Source organism: Chelonoidis abingdonii, chromosome 19, assembly GCF_003597395.2.
Source record: "Chelonoidis abingdonii isolate Lonesome George chromosome 19, CheloAbing_2.0, whole genome shotgun sequence".
NCBI lineage: Eukaryota > Metazoa > Chordata > Testudines > Testudinidae > Chelonoidis > Chelonoidis abingdonii.
Window position 1 is genome coordinate 25125189 of NC_133787.1, and position 17179 is coordinate 25142367.

Below are 17179 nucleotides of genomic sequence, written 5' to 3' on the forward strand. Positions count from 1 at the left end.
CTGCCTGAGGTTTACTCCATCTGTGTTAAAAAAATATTTTCATTTGGAATCATAGCTTAGCAATGCTTATCTACAAAGGAATAATGTTTTAACATGTGTTAGCCTTAGAAGTGAAGCTAAACTGTGCCTTTATGTGCTAAATATAAACAGAACACATGCTGTCTGTACTAAATTTTTAAAAGATAGTAAGGGTTTAGCTAACATTTAAAAAAAAAAGCCACCTTTCATCATAGGACTTACCCACATGCAGAGTTGCACTATTTTTACTTACACTATGATAAACTAATGCAAAAGATTCTTAATTCAATTTAAACCAGGCTTACTGTAGTATATTTAAGTGGATTAAGAATAGGGTTAAGCAAAACCCATCAAACTAAAATAAAGGTGTTCACACAGGGATTTAACTAAACCCCTGCATATTTGTATACAGCCAATGCCCTAGGTTAGAGAAGCACTTATATCACACAAGTTAGGATGTATCCATCCTCACAGAATCAGGAACATACGGAATAATCCCTAGCACTGCATTACGAAGCCAGCCTTCTTATGTGCATTAAAGCAAAAATAGGTAAACAAGAGATGGAAAAAGGATTAGAAACCCCTTATATGAAAGGTAGTTTTAAACCCTTCTTCATATCACAGAAGCTTCCCATACCAAAACATTTATGTGTAAATGGAATGGGACTCAAACTTCTTATATCCCTGTTTTCACAATCAACCCTGTACCTAACCACTACTGTGCTCCTTGTTAATGTTTCTTAACAAAGCTCCCTGCAAGGAGAGGTCATGTACCTGGAACCTAGTGTTAGAATCACAGCAGAAATTCATAAATAGATCATCATCCCTAGTGCAGTAGTCATAGTAAGAATGCATTTTCTTAGATCACAAACTCCATATTCACTTAATGCCAACTGAAGATAAAGAAATGCAATTGAAATGCCTGTATTTTATACTTAATTTGACTGGTATATAGAACCTTACAGGGGGGTCAACTTTTCCTGCTGAACAGTTGCAGGACTCTAGAATGCTGCCTAGCTAACGTAAACCAAACAAAATAAAGCTAGAGCAAGTGCAATAAGAACAACCTTCCTCCTTTCCCCTCCCATCCCTGACAGTTTCAAAGTAGTCAGAGTTACTAGCTAGACTATGTACTAGTAAATCACTATACAAAATTGTGTACATAAGCAAAAGTAGCAAGTCTTGTACGTGTACCAAGTTTTATGAAAGTGTATTAATATTCACTTCCTAGCACAGCAGTTTTGGAGTTTGCTTTGCAAGAATTACTAAAAACCCACGCTACCCTGTGACTTCAAAATGTCATATTTTCATTAGGTGACATTTTGCTGCACAAATACCTTCATTTTACTTAAATAAGAACTTTATTTGTTCAAGAAAATAAATGTTTTATTTAAATAATTGCTGATCTGGATCTTCTTGTATAAAAATAAATTCCTCCAAGGGATTCTGACGATTAGCTGGCCAACAGCTTCTTTCACACGTGTAAACTATAACTGTTCCAAATTCCACTGATAGATCTGAAAAAAGTAATATTTAAGAGTTTACAACATGTAGTGTATTAGTGGTTAACATATTAAAAGGCAGCTGTTTATAACTGCATTCAAAATAATGTATAAGCAATATGCAACAAATAGCTATTTACATACCTAACTGGCCATTTGTTGTGTGCAGTTCTAAAAATATAGCCCTTTCTCCACAGGTAATTTAAATATCTATTTAGAGTGGAGCAGAGAGGTAGACTGGTACAATTTTAAACAACTGTGAGATGCTAATTAGTGTCTCAATCTGGCAAACACTTATGCACATGCTCTACTAAGCATGTGAGAAGTCCTAATGACTTAATTATAAGTCTTGTAAGCATATGATGGGGTAAGGGGGCACTGGCAGTAGCTAGGCCAATGGACTATTCACATGCCTAAAGGTAAGCAAATGTGTAAGTGTTTACAGGATACTGGGCTTAATTGAGTGCTAAGTTTCTGGACCCTAGAAGGTTCCATTTAAACTTAGAAGTTCTTTGATATTATTAAAAGAAACAAATAATCTAAAACTCATATTCACTTCATTCATTCAGGATTTCAAATACTAATGACAGGCTGAGAGATATTAGTACTTCAGTATCTAAAGGAAAGCTGGACCCCAGAAGCCCAAGAAGTTTTGGTTAAAATTGATTTATGTTTAAGGAAAAACTAGATGGTTTTGGTTATACCTGTTTGTCATCTACACTGCAGAAATGTTCCATTGCTTCATAAAACTTAATTTGAATGTTAATCATTCTGTGATACATATATAATTACACAGTATCTCTCTTATCAGATGCCTCTAAAATATAATTATTTTCTAATGGGAGACTATACATTATCCACCTCATGTAAAAAACAGCATACAGTAATTTAGAAATGAGATTTTTCTGTCAGTTACACAAAATTACTGTAATAGTTATAAAATTCAGATGGAAGTGTGATTTTTTTTTTTTAAATTGTCAATCCTTTGAATGAAATTCACAAAAGAACTTTAAGCAGGCCTTGAGCATACTACCTTAAAATTTACTACAATTTAAAAAAAAAAAAAAAAAAGACTGGGGTCAAATTCTGTTCTCACATTTGTATCAACCACTATGGCATCAGTGAGGTTGAATGGGTATAAACACAAAGAATATAGTTCAGTATATATTTGGAAAAATCACAGTCCAATTTGCCTGGAACATCTTTACCATAATCCACAGTGTAGAAGGTTGGTTTCAGTGAAGCCTAAATGATTAGTGTTATGAACTACATTTTGATATAAATCATGGTTTTGTTTAGTAACTAAACTCTCCTCACCTCAAATACTGTTAAATTTTAGGGCTTGTCTACACTTGCTGTGCTGCTATAGAGTTTAGTGAAGATGCTACCTATGCTGATGGAAGCGTTCTCCTGTCAGTGTAGGTACTCTACCTCGAGAAGCAGTAGCTATATCGATGGGAGAAGCGCTCCCAGGGACACAGCACAGTATACTCTGGGAGTTTGGTTAGCATAACTGTTGCTCTGGGGTGTGGATTTTCCACACCTTGGAGTGACATACTTATACCAACACAAGTTAGGCGTGTAAACTAGGGTTTAATCTCCTAATTAAACACTGAGTACTTTGTCACTTCAAGGTTTTAAGGAAAATCCACTGAGATTTTTAAATAAACAAAATAAAGCTGCTTGTATGTGGCTGCAGTTTTGTTCGTGATGAAACAGAATTTTAACATTTATTCAGTTCTCAAGTCTTCAGTTTAGACTACTATTACACGTTAATTACTATTTAGGGACCAGGAGTTTTCTGGACTTCTCTTATTAGAAAGGCACTAAGGAAAATATGAGGCTTTGATCAAACAGTCCCAGTAAATAGGAACAAACAGGAAAGGGAATGCTGCTTCTCACTGAAAGGAAATTGAACAGCTAAAACTGAACAACAGTGAGTCTTGTACAAGATGCTGTCCTCACAAGACCCCAGAAGCACTGAGTACAACCTAACAGAAGGCTACCTCCAATATTAGTTGTCTTAATGGTATTAAAAATAGTTATTTCATTCACTGTGTATATTTTGCAAGAAGCAGTCTAAACTCCAGGCTACTATAATCATAAATCAACCAGCAGATTGACTAGTATTCAGTTAAAGCAACAAAAGATTTAACCTGCATCAACACTCTTCAGCATGCTGACCAGTGCTGGCATAAGTTGAAATTCAAAGACTCTGTTACTTCCACAATTGTTGCAGACTGGAACCATTTTATTAATGTTGGATGAAGGACATGTTATAAATAAAGGCTGGCCACCCCAGGAGTATCTGGAGAAGAAAAAGACCCCTTATTTATATTTTTTGCAACGAAATCTCATTGACAAAAACACATGACAATGTCACATTAGTTCTTGGGATTCTAAAGCTCAGAAGCTGCTTGCCATACCAATAGGCAAAGATTCTGATTCCTGCTGATGCCCTACGTTTTAGAAGTATTCATCCATTATTCACAAAGGTTAAAAGTGGGGGAAAGACTTTGAGGGTCATACGAGAGAGCTGGATGTGATAAATAATGCAGCCTCCCACTATTTAAAAGAAAGAAGCCATTGACTGATGCCTAAAAGATGTGCAGTATTCTCAACTCTCCCTAAATGTAGCCATGCAATTCCAGTTAATTGGGAACAGAGGGCTCTTAAACATCTTGCAATAGTGTGATCCATTACAGTAAAGCACATTTACTGGTACAACAGATCCATCATCTCCCAAGAGGCCAAGAACCATTGTTAAAAGGTAACTTCTGCTTCAGTGCAACATGTGGGATACTGTTCTGCACCTCTGAGAAGCACAGCACAGAAATCATAGTCCAAAGATAATGAAACTAAGGTGCGCCTCTCCATTTCTGGGCTGCTCTGGGGCCTGGGATGGAATTACAATAGCTGATTATCAACTGTCTATGGACAGCACTGCTCCTCAGGATCTCCAACGATCTGCGTACTAAAGTTTCCACCACAAGACCTGTTGCGCACACGCACGCACGCACTCTCTCTCTCTCTCTCGTCCTCCCTTGACCAAATCCAGGGCTCTTTGTTCCTCCAACCATTTTACTGACATAAAGGGATCAGAACAGGGGTGAGGATCTCACTTGTTCTGAACATGGTTTGTTTTTGTCATCTATGCTGTATCCCACACTTAACTCCTCTTACAAAATTAAAATAATTTAAAAAACACATTACATTTTCAGTGATGTCAAATCAAAGACTTATTCATTCTCTGACACAAATGACTGACATTGCACCCCACCAAAAACATGTCTAGATTATCAAAATATCTTAGAATTTGTTCATGACAGGCAGAAATTCTCTTCATAAATTTATGGAACACATGGTCCCTATTTTTGACTTCACTCTTTTCATACTTCTCATTGTCACCTTCACCTACAAAACTAGACGAATAAGGGGGAAATGTTGCCAGTGAGCTGCACAGTACAGTATACATATTCAAAAATAAGTATGGCTACTCTGACAGAAAAAACAACACACTTTGGAAGTTCTTCTTATATTACCCATAATGAAATCACACCTGTTTCTTAAATTAGAGGCAACCCTTTAATAAAGTGTAATTGATCAGTTTGGTCCTGATTCATAGATATTCACTGGCTCACAATCATTAAAGCTATTTCTAAATAACCTGTAATATAATGCATGAAATCAAATCAACCACATATTTGTTTAAATCTAGTGTCATTCCCTTCTGTGACCTCTCAAAGCCCTTCCAGTTTTTAATTTTGGTGGTGTTTTTATTTATTTCCAATACAAAATTGGAAGTCCTCTCACATACTCTTTCAAGAAGGTCCTTTCAACTGAACAGGAAAATTATTTCAGAGAAGCATGTATGTACACCTCTACCCCAATATAATGCGGTCCTCGGGAGCCAAAAAATCTTATCGCATTATAGGTGAAACCGCGTTATATCGAATTTGCTTTGATCCGCTGGAGTGCACAGCCCTTTCCTCCCCTCCCCCCCGCCCCACTCAGAGCACTGCTTTACCGCGTTATATTATATTGGGGTAGAGGTGTATATCCTGCAAGTGATATCATCTTTCATACTTAAGTACCAGATTGAGCCCACACTTTTCTGTTATGGGAGCCTATTTTACATTGTAACAGAGTGGCAATTGTTCCCGGTATAAGTGGTCAACTACACAAGTGTTCCAGCAGCATACAATAACTCTAATGTCCAAAATTTATTTTTCCGACTACCACCTTCATAAAGGCTCTATGGGTCCATCTCTCATAGTCATCCAATCCCCCTACTCAAATCTACAGGAAAAGGAAGTTTCAATACTAATCTAGGGAACTACGAGTATACTGGACATAATCCATACATCAAACATAATTAAATGTTAATATATAATTAAGATAGCATAAAATTGACTGATGCTCTAATGTTTTAGACTCTGAATAGTGATTTAACTAATTTGGAAGAGGTCAGCAAACAGGAGTTTATCAAATGGTCTTCATTTAACAGCACAGACTATAAGCCTATTCTCACCTTTCTGACATCAACAGTTCCAAATCAACACCCTCCCTCTGTTGATATTCCTTTAAAAGTTTGTGTGCATGATCTGTATAAAGGTAGTCAGTGTACTCTTCCTCATCCACAACACTGATATAGTGGGACTGGAATCTGGGACAAGAGGTAGGCATTACTATCCAATCTCCACATGGAACTGGCCTATATAAGGAATCGGAGATATCTGACAGGCTAAGTCCTTGAAACTGGGATGCACACTCCGCAGCTGTGGACGAGGAGGAACTGCTCACTGTGTTTAAGCCAAGTAGGTGACTGGTGGTTTGCACAGGATATTCTGTTTCATCACAGATTCCCCAGTCATCTGCTCCATCACACCAATCCTTTGGTGCAAAGTTATTCTCTCGTTTCTGAGAATAAGAAGAACAATTTTCAAGAGCTGTGTCCCTCAGGCATTTTGTACATACTTTTATTGACATACATGAAAGAACTAAGTTTCTCAGTTTAATGCTTAATTTAATTTTTCCCCAATGTTGGATACTGACAATAAAACAGCCCAAAACAAAGGGAAACGTGCCAAACAAGTATAACATCCAAAGATTTATCTATGGAATAGAATACATTATAACTTCAGTTTTTAAAAGTTGAATCCTTGTGGGAGGTAGAACAAAGATAGGACTTACTACAAAATTATGGGTCACCATTTCTGTCAAAAATGAAATCTGATTCATTTATTGCCAAGTCAAATTAATCAATAACTGTACAAACAGAATTCAAGTCTATCAGTATGAAAACCATATAGTTTTATTCTCACTCACCCACAGTTTAAAAAAAAAAGCTGTAATAGGAAAAATGTCCCAGCCGTGAAGAAACTATACATTTTGTTTGAAATTCCTAAATATTACACACTATATATCGCACTTAAAAAGAAATCATACTTGCAAGTTATACCTGCTTTAATTTGCAATCTTGTGTTTCGTTTCCTTGCATCTGCAAATACTGGGAGCGTAATACTTTCCAGCTTTAAAGTGAAATATAAGAAAGTGACACACAAGAAAAACAAGTAATTAATGTGATAAAGGCAAATGAAGATAACAGGATTCAGTTTTTGTATTACAGTAGCACCCACCCAGAAGGCTCAGAAGAGAAATGCAAATCATATACATACCTTTCTGATTTTCCCCAGCAGCCTTTCATGGCACAAGCAAATACATTAACGACACGGTGGAATAGTGAGCCTTCAAGGGGGCAATATATCTGCACTATGTGCATCAGTGTGGTACCGCAGATCCCACAAGAAGGATAAATCATGGTTACCGAAGGGACACAATTCTAGGAGACACAGAACAGTGACCTTGATTAAGGATGATTTCAAGAAGCACTGCACAGTGCTATTTACTGCACTGAGACCTGCTAAGGCACGATATGAAAGGGAGATATCAAATTATGGTGTGGGGAAAGTGTATATGGAAGTGCTATTTATCCCTTCACACAACACGTGAACCAAAGGTGACCCAGTGAAATTAATAGGCAGCAGGTTTAACACACATAATGAAGTACTTTTTCACACAGCACATAGTCACCTGTGGACTCATTGTGGAGGAAGTAGGGAAGGTCAAAAAAACCATTGTTTTAAAAAATAATTAGATACGTTCATGTAGAATAAGTCCATCAGTGACTATTCACCAACATGGTCAGGGGCACAACCCCATGCTCTGGGTATCCCTAACTTTCTTGCTGCCAGAAGCTGGGACTAGCAACACAAGAGGATGGATTGCTCAGTAACTGCCTACCCTGTTCATTTCCTCAGAAGCGTCTGGCACTGGCCACTGCCGGAAGCTAAGTTAGGTGGCCCACAGGTCTGAGCCATATGGCCTGACTTAACACGGCTATGCAAAAATCCTTCAAATACCAGCCCGTATGCCAGCCGGGCTGACAGTGCCAGGCGCATCTCGGAGAACTGAGCACGCACAATCGCTGGAGACAGCGGAGGACTCCAGCAGCTTTTGACGTCCCTGACTAAGCTCGTTATACTAACTTGAGGCGCAGCTCCTGCGGCGAGCTCGGGCGGGCAGAGCCCGGTACGTGCCCAGGGCTCGCTGGGACTCTCCCCAGGCAGAGGAAGTGCAGGATCCGGGGTAAAACGCGCGCCGCCGCCCTGCAGGGACCCCGCACGCTGGATTTTACCAGCAGTTCGCTTTGCTATTGCGCTACAAAGCACAACCTCGCACCGCCCTCCGGGCGCCCGCAACGACCCGGGCTGGCAGCGCCAGTGAGCGGCCCGCGAGCCCGCCCTCCCGTCGGGCACCGCGGCCACCGCCGCCCGGGGCCCCCTTACCGGGGAGCCGCCAGCGTGCTGGTGGCCCAGGACGGGGCTGCAGGCTGTCCGGGCGGGTCCGGGATGGCGGCGTCGCGGAGACCCAGCAGCACGCGGGGTTCCGCAGGCGCAGCGGGCAGAGGCGGCCATGCGCGGCCTGAGGGGGACTCTGGGCCCGCCACGTGACTACTGCAGCCGAGAGGGGACAAATGCCAGCAGGGAGTCAGAGCGCCCGCTGGGGATTGCGCGACGGGCGCGTGCCGCACGCGGCTGGGGCAGTGATCCCGGGGGTGGATGGGGCGGGGGCTGTGGCCTATTGAATTCACGGGGGGGCCGCGCCCCTCCCCGTTGGCTGGTCGCCAGCGCTGCCTCGGCCGGGCTGCCAAATGAGCGGCCCCCTTCTGGCCAAGCCCGGAACGCTGCTGCCCAGCGCTTCGCGTCCGCCCACCATCTGCAGGCGCTGGGGGCTGAGCGCGGTCACCGCGCGGGACCCACCTCCGCTCTGCCCGTGCACTGACGTTTCTCCAGGATTTTCAGATCCAAGTGAGATTTAGTCAAAGACCCTCAGAGCAGAGTGGGGCAATTCTTATACCACTGGGGGAGGCCTCAGTGCAAACACTCGCTATGTCAGTCCCAGGCTATTAGAGAGGCGGGGGAGGTGTGGGTGTGAGACAATGGGGTTGTCGTTCTCAGCTCTGTGATTGCAGAAAACCGACACTGTTGCCTTGTCCTGTACATTCTGTGCGACCCCTCTCCTTTTTCACTCCATCACCCACTCTGTCTACAGGCTCCGGCTGGGGCAGGAGCTTGGGATGTGGGAGAAGTGCAGGCTCTGCGGTGCGGGGGGTTGAGATGCAGGCGAGAGCTCTGGGCTTAAGCCAAGGGGTTTGGATATGGGAGGGTCAGGGCTGGGGTGCAGACTCTAGGGGTGAGGGAGGGGCTCAGGGTTGGGGCAGAGAGTTGGGGTGTGGGAGAGCGTTTGGGGTGTGAGTGGTGCTTGCCTCTGTGCTTTCCCCCAACCCCTGGCTCTGCCCTGCAGTTCCCGTTGGCTTGCAGTTCCTGGCCAATGGGAGCTGCAGAGCCAGCACTCAGGGTGTGCCTGCACTGTGGGAAGGGGCAGCATGCGAAGCCACCCTGGCCACCCCTGCATTAGGAGCCGCGCGCCATGCCCGTCACTTTCGAGCTCTTTCAGTATCCATTTTCAACTGGCTGTGCTAGTCAAAAAATGGATGCCTGAAACCTCATTAGGGATTAGTTGGTCCAGTAAAGATATTACCTCACTCAGCTTCTCTCTCAGTGCAAAAAACAACAGAAAAAAAACAACACTGCATCAACAAAGAGCCCCAAAGAAATATGATGACTAATGCAACTAAATTTTACATTGGTGTAGGCGCTTAACAGTAAAAGACCTCAAGTTATTTATCTCACACTTTAATGTGCTTTATTTTCCCCAATTTATCTTTTTTCACATAATCTCAGAATTTCCATCAGTCTAGGTTTCATTGAAGCGATAGAAGGAAATTCAAAAACTGAGGGGTTAACAGTTGTGTATATAACATTTATAGGAAAATGGCTAAAGAATAAAAAGTGATTATGAGTATTCAGTGTATTTATAAATGATCTGGAAAAAGGTAACAGTGAGGTGGCTATTGCAGGTGATACAGGATTACTCAAAATAGTTAAGTCCAAAGTACACTGGGAAGAGTTACAAAGGGATCTCACAAAACTGGGTAATGGGCAACAAAATGGCCGATAAGTGCAAAGTAATGCCCATTGGAAACGTAATCCCAATTATACATACAAATGATGGGCTCTAAATTAGCTGTTACCCATCAAGAAAGATCTTGGAATCATTGTGGATAGTTCTCGGAAAAGCTGCTTAAATGTGCAGCAGCAGTCAAGAAAGCTGACCTATTAGGATTCATTAGGAAAGGGAGAAGATATAAGACGAAAATACCATAATGGCACTATAATAAAATGAGGCATACCCACACTTGAATACGCAGACTGTTCTGGTCATCCTATCTCAAAAAGTAGATTTAGAATTGGAAAAGGTACAGAGAAGGGCTACAATTGATTATCGGTACGGAACAGCTGCCTATAATGTGAGATTAAACACTGTTAATCTTTGGACTCTTCATCTTGGAAAAAGAGAGACTAGGAAGATGATAAGAGGTCTGTAAAATCATGACTGGTGTGGAGAAAGTGAACAGGGAACTGCTATTTACCCTTCACATAACATAAGAACCAGGGGCCACCTAATGAAATTAATAGCAGGTTGAAAATACAGGAAGTACTTTTTCACACAACATGTAGTCAACCTGTGGAACTCATTGCCGGGATGTTGTGAAGGCCAAACTGTAACTTGGTTCAAAAAAAGAATTAGGTGAGTTCATGGAGAATAGGTCATGAATGGCTATTAGCAGGGATGCAACCCCATGCTCTGGGTGTCCTAAGCCAGTGAGTGCCAGAAGCTGAAGGATGACAGACTAGATCATTCAGTAATTGCCCTGTTCCATTAATTCCCTCTGAAGCATCTGGCATTGACCACGATTGAAAGACAGGATACTGGGGTAGACGGACAATGGGGCTATCTGATGGTCTTAGGTGTCTGGATTTGAGACATGATCCTGTAAGGCGGTGAGCACCTGCAAATATTTTCACTGTAAGGACCTGGAGAGCATTCAGCACCTTAAATTGAACTTGCATTAAAATCAATAGCAAATCTCATAACTTCTGTGGGAGCAGGTGCGAGGCCTATGAGTGACTAATGTCTCTTGAGAGAGAAAAGAAAGGGGGAATAAAGGACAACACTGCTACTCACCATCTGCAATGGCTTACATGTACCATATATTATCGTGATACTGTATTGGAACTTATCTGTTGTAGAATTTTTTGACAGTGACATACCAAACTCTACCACAGTGTTGTACTACAACTCTAGTCAGTGTTATTTTGTGAGCAAACATCACTGACTCTGTTTAAGACTGAGTGGTCAGCCTGTTTTCTGCCTGATTTGCAACACGGCAGCTCAGTTCCTCCTGGGACTCAGTTTTGCTCAGGTTCTTCTCTAATGCCTCATACATAAAACTAAACTACATTATAATGAATTACAAAATGAGTATTAAATGCCTCCCGTTCAGATGAAGTGATCTTGTTTTATTTCACTGTGCTAAAAGCAACTCATATGCTTCTCAGACTTCATAACTCTTGGTATTTTCTCTTTCCTTCAGCCATCTTTTTAGGCAGGGTCTTTGTCCAGAACTCCACTCGGTTCTGTTTCAATTTCTTTGCTGCTTTCTGCTTTATGTCTATTATAAGGTATTGTTCATCCACATTATACACTGGCCATCTCACCAAACCTTCACCATTAGGATTTCTAGAAAAAAAATACAGTGAAGAATCATCTTGCCACTTTTCTATCATTGCGACCAAAACTGCACAAGACAGTGTTTGTTCATTAATTGTCAAGAGTCAGAGTCCTTCGGGACAGAGAAGGACACCGTGGTGGTTAATTCAAGCTTTGCTCACAACCTCACAATCTCTGGATATTTCTGCTAAAATGATCTGTTATTAGCAGTGAAATGGATAATGCTGACATTTACACTTTCTTCATTAGGCTTCATCTCTAATGGTTCATTATATGAGTGTGATAGCTCAAGCCCTTGGACCTAACGTTTCTGTTTATCTGCAAGTTCAGTACAATGGTCCTGCAGTAAATCACATTTGGCATGGTTTTCTTTGGAATTTGAAACTAGTTTGTTTTGAAATGAAATCTTAAACTCTGCAGAAATATGGGGCCCATCAGAAAAGTGCTGGCATAGTGTTTTCAGTAGCAATGACAAAATCCATCCCCAATGAATGTATTATAAGTCTCACCCTTTTCGAGCAAAATTAGCCCAGTATTTCATAATTGTTTTGCTGAGTTTACCCTCTTCTTCTGTAGCATCACCTGCAGGAAAGATATGAAATGTAAGGTCAGCACAAAGATTATACTAATATAGGTGCACTCAGAATTGATTCCAATTAAAAAGTATCTATAGTTCACTACTATAAGACAGGAAACAAAGATCACATCTATATTTTTACAGCAGTGAGCCTGCAAACAGGGCTCAAATAATAACAATGTCCCAGTTACTGGGCAAACTGCACCTCTGACCCTTTCCTGGTTCTCTGCCCAGGTCTCAGGCCTTTAACTGTCACCTGCTAAGGGGGAATCATGCAATTCTCAAACTCTGAGATCAGATCCTTGGTAGCAGTCCCCTGGTACTAATTATGATTGCTTCAGCAGGTCTAATCTAGGATCGGACTCTATAATCCAGTTCCTGCAGGGGCAATTACAGTGGTAATCAATTACCAACCAGGTTCCTTAAAAAAAAAGATCAACAAGTTCAAATTAGAACAAAAAGCTTTTTGGTAAGAAAACGAACTTAAAAACAATAAACAGACTATATAGATTCTAAGTTTACAGGTACCAACTGACTTTTTACACCTAGGCCTGGTAGGACTAGCTCTTTCAGCAGAGCCTGACTCCAGTGTAAGCTTGTTCCTTGTCAGAGCTCACTCTGAATTTACGCACAGGTTTTATCATCTCTTTTCAGAGAATCAAGTCACCTATTGATTATTGTTTTTAGCCCTTTCATTCTGGTAACTTCAGCTCTGGCAAAGCAGGTTTTCAATTTGTTTTGAGACTGAACAGAATCCTAGAAGCTAACAACTTGCCCCGTTGTCTTTCAAGTATGTGCTTGGGTGTTCTTATTTGGGAAGCCATTGTGCTGCCTTCATGCACAGACTGACCCCTATAAATTTGAGCATTATAGGCTTAAAGTAAACATTTCACAACCCCCCATATAAATTTGATCAATGCAGCCATACAGAAAATTCCAATAACCCAATATACAATAATTTCACCTCACTGACCCAGACACATACAGTGTTCATACAACTGTTACATTTCAGTATTCACAACATTATTAGACATCAGTTCCACATGTCACAATAATGATGCTTTAATAAGAATTCTTTAGCAAGCATGGAGACATCACCAGCTAAGAAGGGCTTTCCAAAAACATAGCCAATTTCATCGCCGTGATCCACTTTTACAAAGTCTGGTCTAACACCTTCATATGAACTTGATCGATGATGAAAATCATAAACGTAGACTGGGCTGCCAGAATCTAATAGAAAACAAAGTTATGAAGCGTTCCAGTAGTAAAAATATATTCCACACAGAACAATACATTTTAATCAAGAGCTACTTTGATAAGATGCTGGCAAAATGATAGCCATTTTATTGATTATTTATTTGATTATTAATACTACCTGGAATTCAGATGCAAACATACATTACCAAAGATTAATGGAAAATAGTCATCTGCAGCACAATGAGCCCCCAGAGAGTCATAGAGCTGGTGCCGATAGAAAAAGTTCAGAAGTCCTTCTGATACTAAACTATGCACTTGATTGTCCCTTAGACAGGACAATGTGAAGAGCAGGAACCCCCTATATTCACTTCCGTGGACTTTTACTCTGTCATACCTATTGCAGGAGGTATAGGCCTGCTCCTTCCCTGCAAACAAGAAGGGGGCTCAACCCCCTAAATCTGCAGCTCTTTAGCTTTCCTGTAAGGGACCATTTCTTCTACCGTGTGTTCAGCTCTCCTGGATTTCATGGTAACATGGTTCTTTCAGGATCCATGAAAGAGCCATGGTCATGCATTTTTCTAAATAAAGTTTCCTGACAGCAGGAGATTGGGGCTGAAAAGCTGTTGAGATGATCCATTACAGACACAGGGATATAGACAGGAACCTTCTTCCTGGTCAGGCTTTGAACAAGGATATTGGTAGGATGGAATTTAACCTTTTTTAAAAAATATGTACTTAATTGGAAACTCACCTCTGTGATATCTAGCTGTTTGAATGCTTGGAACAACAAATATTGCATCTCCCATCAATTCAAAAAGCCTATCTCGTAGCTGGGTACGCGCCTCTATATTGCTTAGATATTCATTAGTTAATAGATAAGTGAACTCAGCAGGAACATGCTAGAATGAACAATAAAGATACTTGTTATAATGATGGTATTTATTGGAAACAACTGCAACATTTAGCAAGCTTCATTTTCCCTAGAACCCTTCAGCAGTCATAGACTTTAAGGTCACAATGCAGGCCACAGAATCTCACCCACTCACTCCTGTAACAAACCCTTAACCTATGTCTGAGTTATTGAAGTCCTCCATTGATAGAGACGTTGGAAGCCTCAAGCTCGCAGAAAATCCTTCTACAAGTGGACCCATGCCCCACCTGCAGAGAGAAGGTGAAAAACTCTAGGGCCTCCTCCAATAATCTGCCCTGGAAGATCTCTTCCTTACCCCAAATATGGTGATCGTTAAATCCTGGCGTGTTGGACAAGACTCATCAGCCGCCCAGGAAAGAAAATTCTCTGTTAGTAACTCAGATCTCCACCCCCATCGTAACATCCCTACATACCACGTGCCATATCTACCTGCTCAGATATCAAAAGATCTCGTTGCCCACCATTAGATTGCTGCAAAGATTCGCCTGTATGCATCATACCATCCCCATCCATACTATCTTATCAAGCGTTTAGTTTGAGCCAGAATATGTTTTGTTGCCCAGCTGACCCCATTGGAAGGCCATCGCTGTCCGACTCAACTCCTCCTCCTATGGTGTAAGAAACCTTTCTGATCTACATCTTCAAGTCTAAACTTCCGTTTGTCCAGGTTTTAGTGATTTGTTCTTGTCACTAGCAATCTCATTGTAAAAACATGATCCCACCGTTACTCCTCCTTCTCTAGATAATCCCACATCGATAGCTGTGGGCCATGTGTGGAAAGTACTCAAACATCTTGAGATAGAAATTGTGAGATTTGCTCATGAACTCTTGCCTATCTATTGGAGGAAGATTATTGTATGGAGTTAGCAGAGACCTCTGCAAAGGGGGCAGAGACCTATCTAACATCATGCAGAGTGTTATCAATCTTAAGTGCTGTCTCAAAAGGCAGTACACTAGTTGCTTACTAAAAGAACAGGAGTACTTGTGGCATCTTAGAGACTAACAAATATTTTTTGAGCATAAGCTTTCGCGGCTACAGCCCACTTCATCAGATGCATAGAATGGAATATATAGTTCGAGAATATAACATACAGAGAACATGAAAGGTGGGAGTTGCCTACCAACTTTAAGAGGCTAATTAATTAGACAGCAAATATCAAAAAAAAAAAAAAATTGTGCTCTGTCTCTCTCTCTTCCTCCCCTGGCTGCAACACAGGCCTAGAGAGGGAAAATGGATAAAGAACCAGAAGCAACAGAAGGAGAAGAAGTGTGCTGAGGCTGGGGGTGGATGTAGGACAGTGAGATGGGAGTAAGTAAATTAATGAAGCTGGGAGGTGGGGAGATGGCGTACCTGTGGGGCTGAGGTGGGGCGGACCACAGAATATAATAATTAGAGAAGTGAGATTTGGAGAGAAGCTGGAAGTTCTGTGCCATTGGGCAGCAATGAGAGCTCTGCATGAGAGCTAGAATCATCTCACTGTACAGTTTGGGAGAGTGTGGCAACATGGTATCTGCTACACACACTGGCGACTTCAAAAAACTAATAAGACAGAACAAAATTACTAGTCCTTTAAAACAATAGAATCGATTTTGGGGGCGGACCGATCACATGGATTTGATTTTGGCTTCTGCTCGCATTAGAGAATCTTATACGGACCTATTCTCTCCACATGGGAATGACCTATACAGGTGAGCAGAAATTTCATGAGTTTCCGCAGATTTCTCCCACTGGGGAAGGGAACCAAGGTTTACCTCCACTCCCTTCTGTCAGAGGCCAAGAGTTTGAAACCTTCAAATCTCTGATGGATGTAGGTGGACCTCAGAGATAAACTGGAGATATACTCCCTCTTCAAGTCCCTCACCTCTGCGCCGCTGCCTGGCCCTCCCAACTCCCTGCAGCCCCATGACAATGCAATACCTGCAGGAGCCATGCTGCCAAGGGCATTCTGGCCTGCAGCTGCCCATCAAACCCCCGTTAAAGAATGGGACTCCACCTCATGAAAGAGGAAGAGGAGGAAGAAAAGCATAGGTTACAGGAGATTTTGTGGGATGTCTAATCTCAAGAGGGAGCAGATTGTGCTTCACTTCCCTTTCTGCCTGTTTGGCACATTTCTGTCAGCAGTATGTCTCCCTCTGTTCAAAAGTTTTAGCTCAGAATGAATTCCCACCCCCCATGATATATACCTCTTCCCAAGATGAAGGTCCTAGCCAAGCAATAGAGCAGTCTGGTGTAAAATGTTCTTCCACACTGTATTGAAAGTTGGGGAGGGAGATCTCACCTAGGACTATACCCATCATATGTGAATTAATTTGAAATAGTCTCTTACTGTAAAGAGCTCTGAGGCCACTAGCAGTGAGGTTACTGTTTCTTTGTCCAACCCTTCAGTGAAAGCAGGATATTTGAACATCTGCAAAGTAAAAAGAACATGACATTGCCCATGAATTCTTATATTTCTAAAGAGTTAACAGACTGGGCTATAAATAAAGCTATTACAATCACTTACATTAGGAATTAGCCATCCAAATTCATGGTTATTTACTCCTATTATATATGGGACTGCATTGATTGCTTTTTCAGCCAGTAGCTCCTCAGGGCTCTTAGGAAAAAATACACCATCCAAAACTGCAGAGATTAATAGGGACTGCAGAAGGAAAAACATCTCTTTGTTATTTATAAGTTACTTTTGCCTGTAGAAGATATTTCAAGATTCCCACTGCAGACCTCAACCAAGCCTAAACAAGTGCCCAGGTGAGCTC

At 41.4% G+C, this 17179-nt stretch overlaps 2 protein-coding genes across 2 annotated transcripts in view; both read right to left on the reverse strand.

The window, feature by feature from the left end:
• Positions 1-1360: 1360 nt before the first annotated feature.
• Positions 1361-8521, reverse strand: PDCD2L (programmed cell death 2 like). The gene is made up of 7 exons (XM_075073747.1): positions 8369-8521; positions 7199-7362; positions 6982-7051; positions 6052-6440; positions 4826-4942; positions 3677-3825; positions 1361-1535 (listed from the first exon to the last, which is right to left on the reverse strand). Exons 1-7 carry the CDS (start codon positions 8495-8497, stop codon positions 1405-1407), a joined length of 1149 nt encoding a protein of 382 aa, XP_074929848.1. The 5' UTR covers positions 8498-8521; the 3' UTR covers positions 1361-1404.
• A 3027-nt stretch (positions 8522-11548) lies between these two features.
• Positions 11549-17179, reverse strand: part of LOC116816987 (fatty acyl-CoA hydrolase precursor, medium chain-like) — a 49644-nt gene continuing 44013 nt past the window's right edge. Inside the window, exons 9-14 of the mRNA XM_075073657.1 lie at positions 16927-17064; positions 16750-16830; positions 14243-14390; positions 13393-13524; positions 12227-12299; positions 11549-11726 (exon numbers count right to left, since the gene is read on the reverse strand). Of these exons, the coding sequence (XP_074929758.1) occupies positions 11549-11726; positions 12227-12299; positions 13393-13524; positions 14243-14390; positions 16750-16830; positions 16927-17064 (750 nt within the window). The remainder of the gene's footprint in view (positions 11727-12226; positions 12300-13392; positions 13525-14242; positions 14391-16749; positions 16831-16926; positions 17065-17179) is intronic.

Coding starts and splice junctions, on each gene's coding strand:
- PDCD2L (XM_075073747.1), bottom strand. CDS start 8,497: ATGGCCGCCTCTGCCCGCTGCGCCTGCGGAACCCCGCGTGCTGCTGGG. Junction 7,052..7,198: donor TGCTGGGGAAAATCAGAAAG/GTATGTATATGA, acceptor TTCACTTTAAAG/CTGGAAAGTATTACGCTCCC. Junction 4,943..6,051: donor GAACTGTTGATGTCAGAAAG/GTGAGAATAGGC, acceptor TTATTCGTCTAG/TTTTGTAGGTGAAGGTGACA.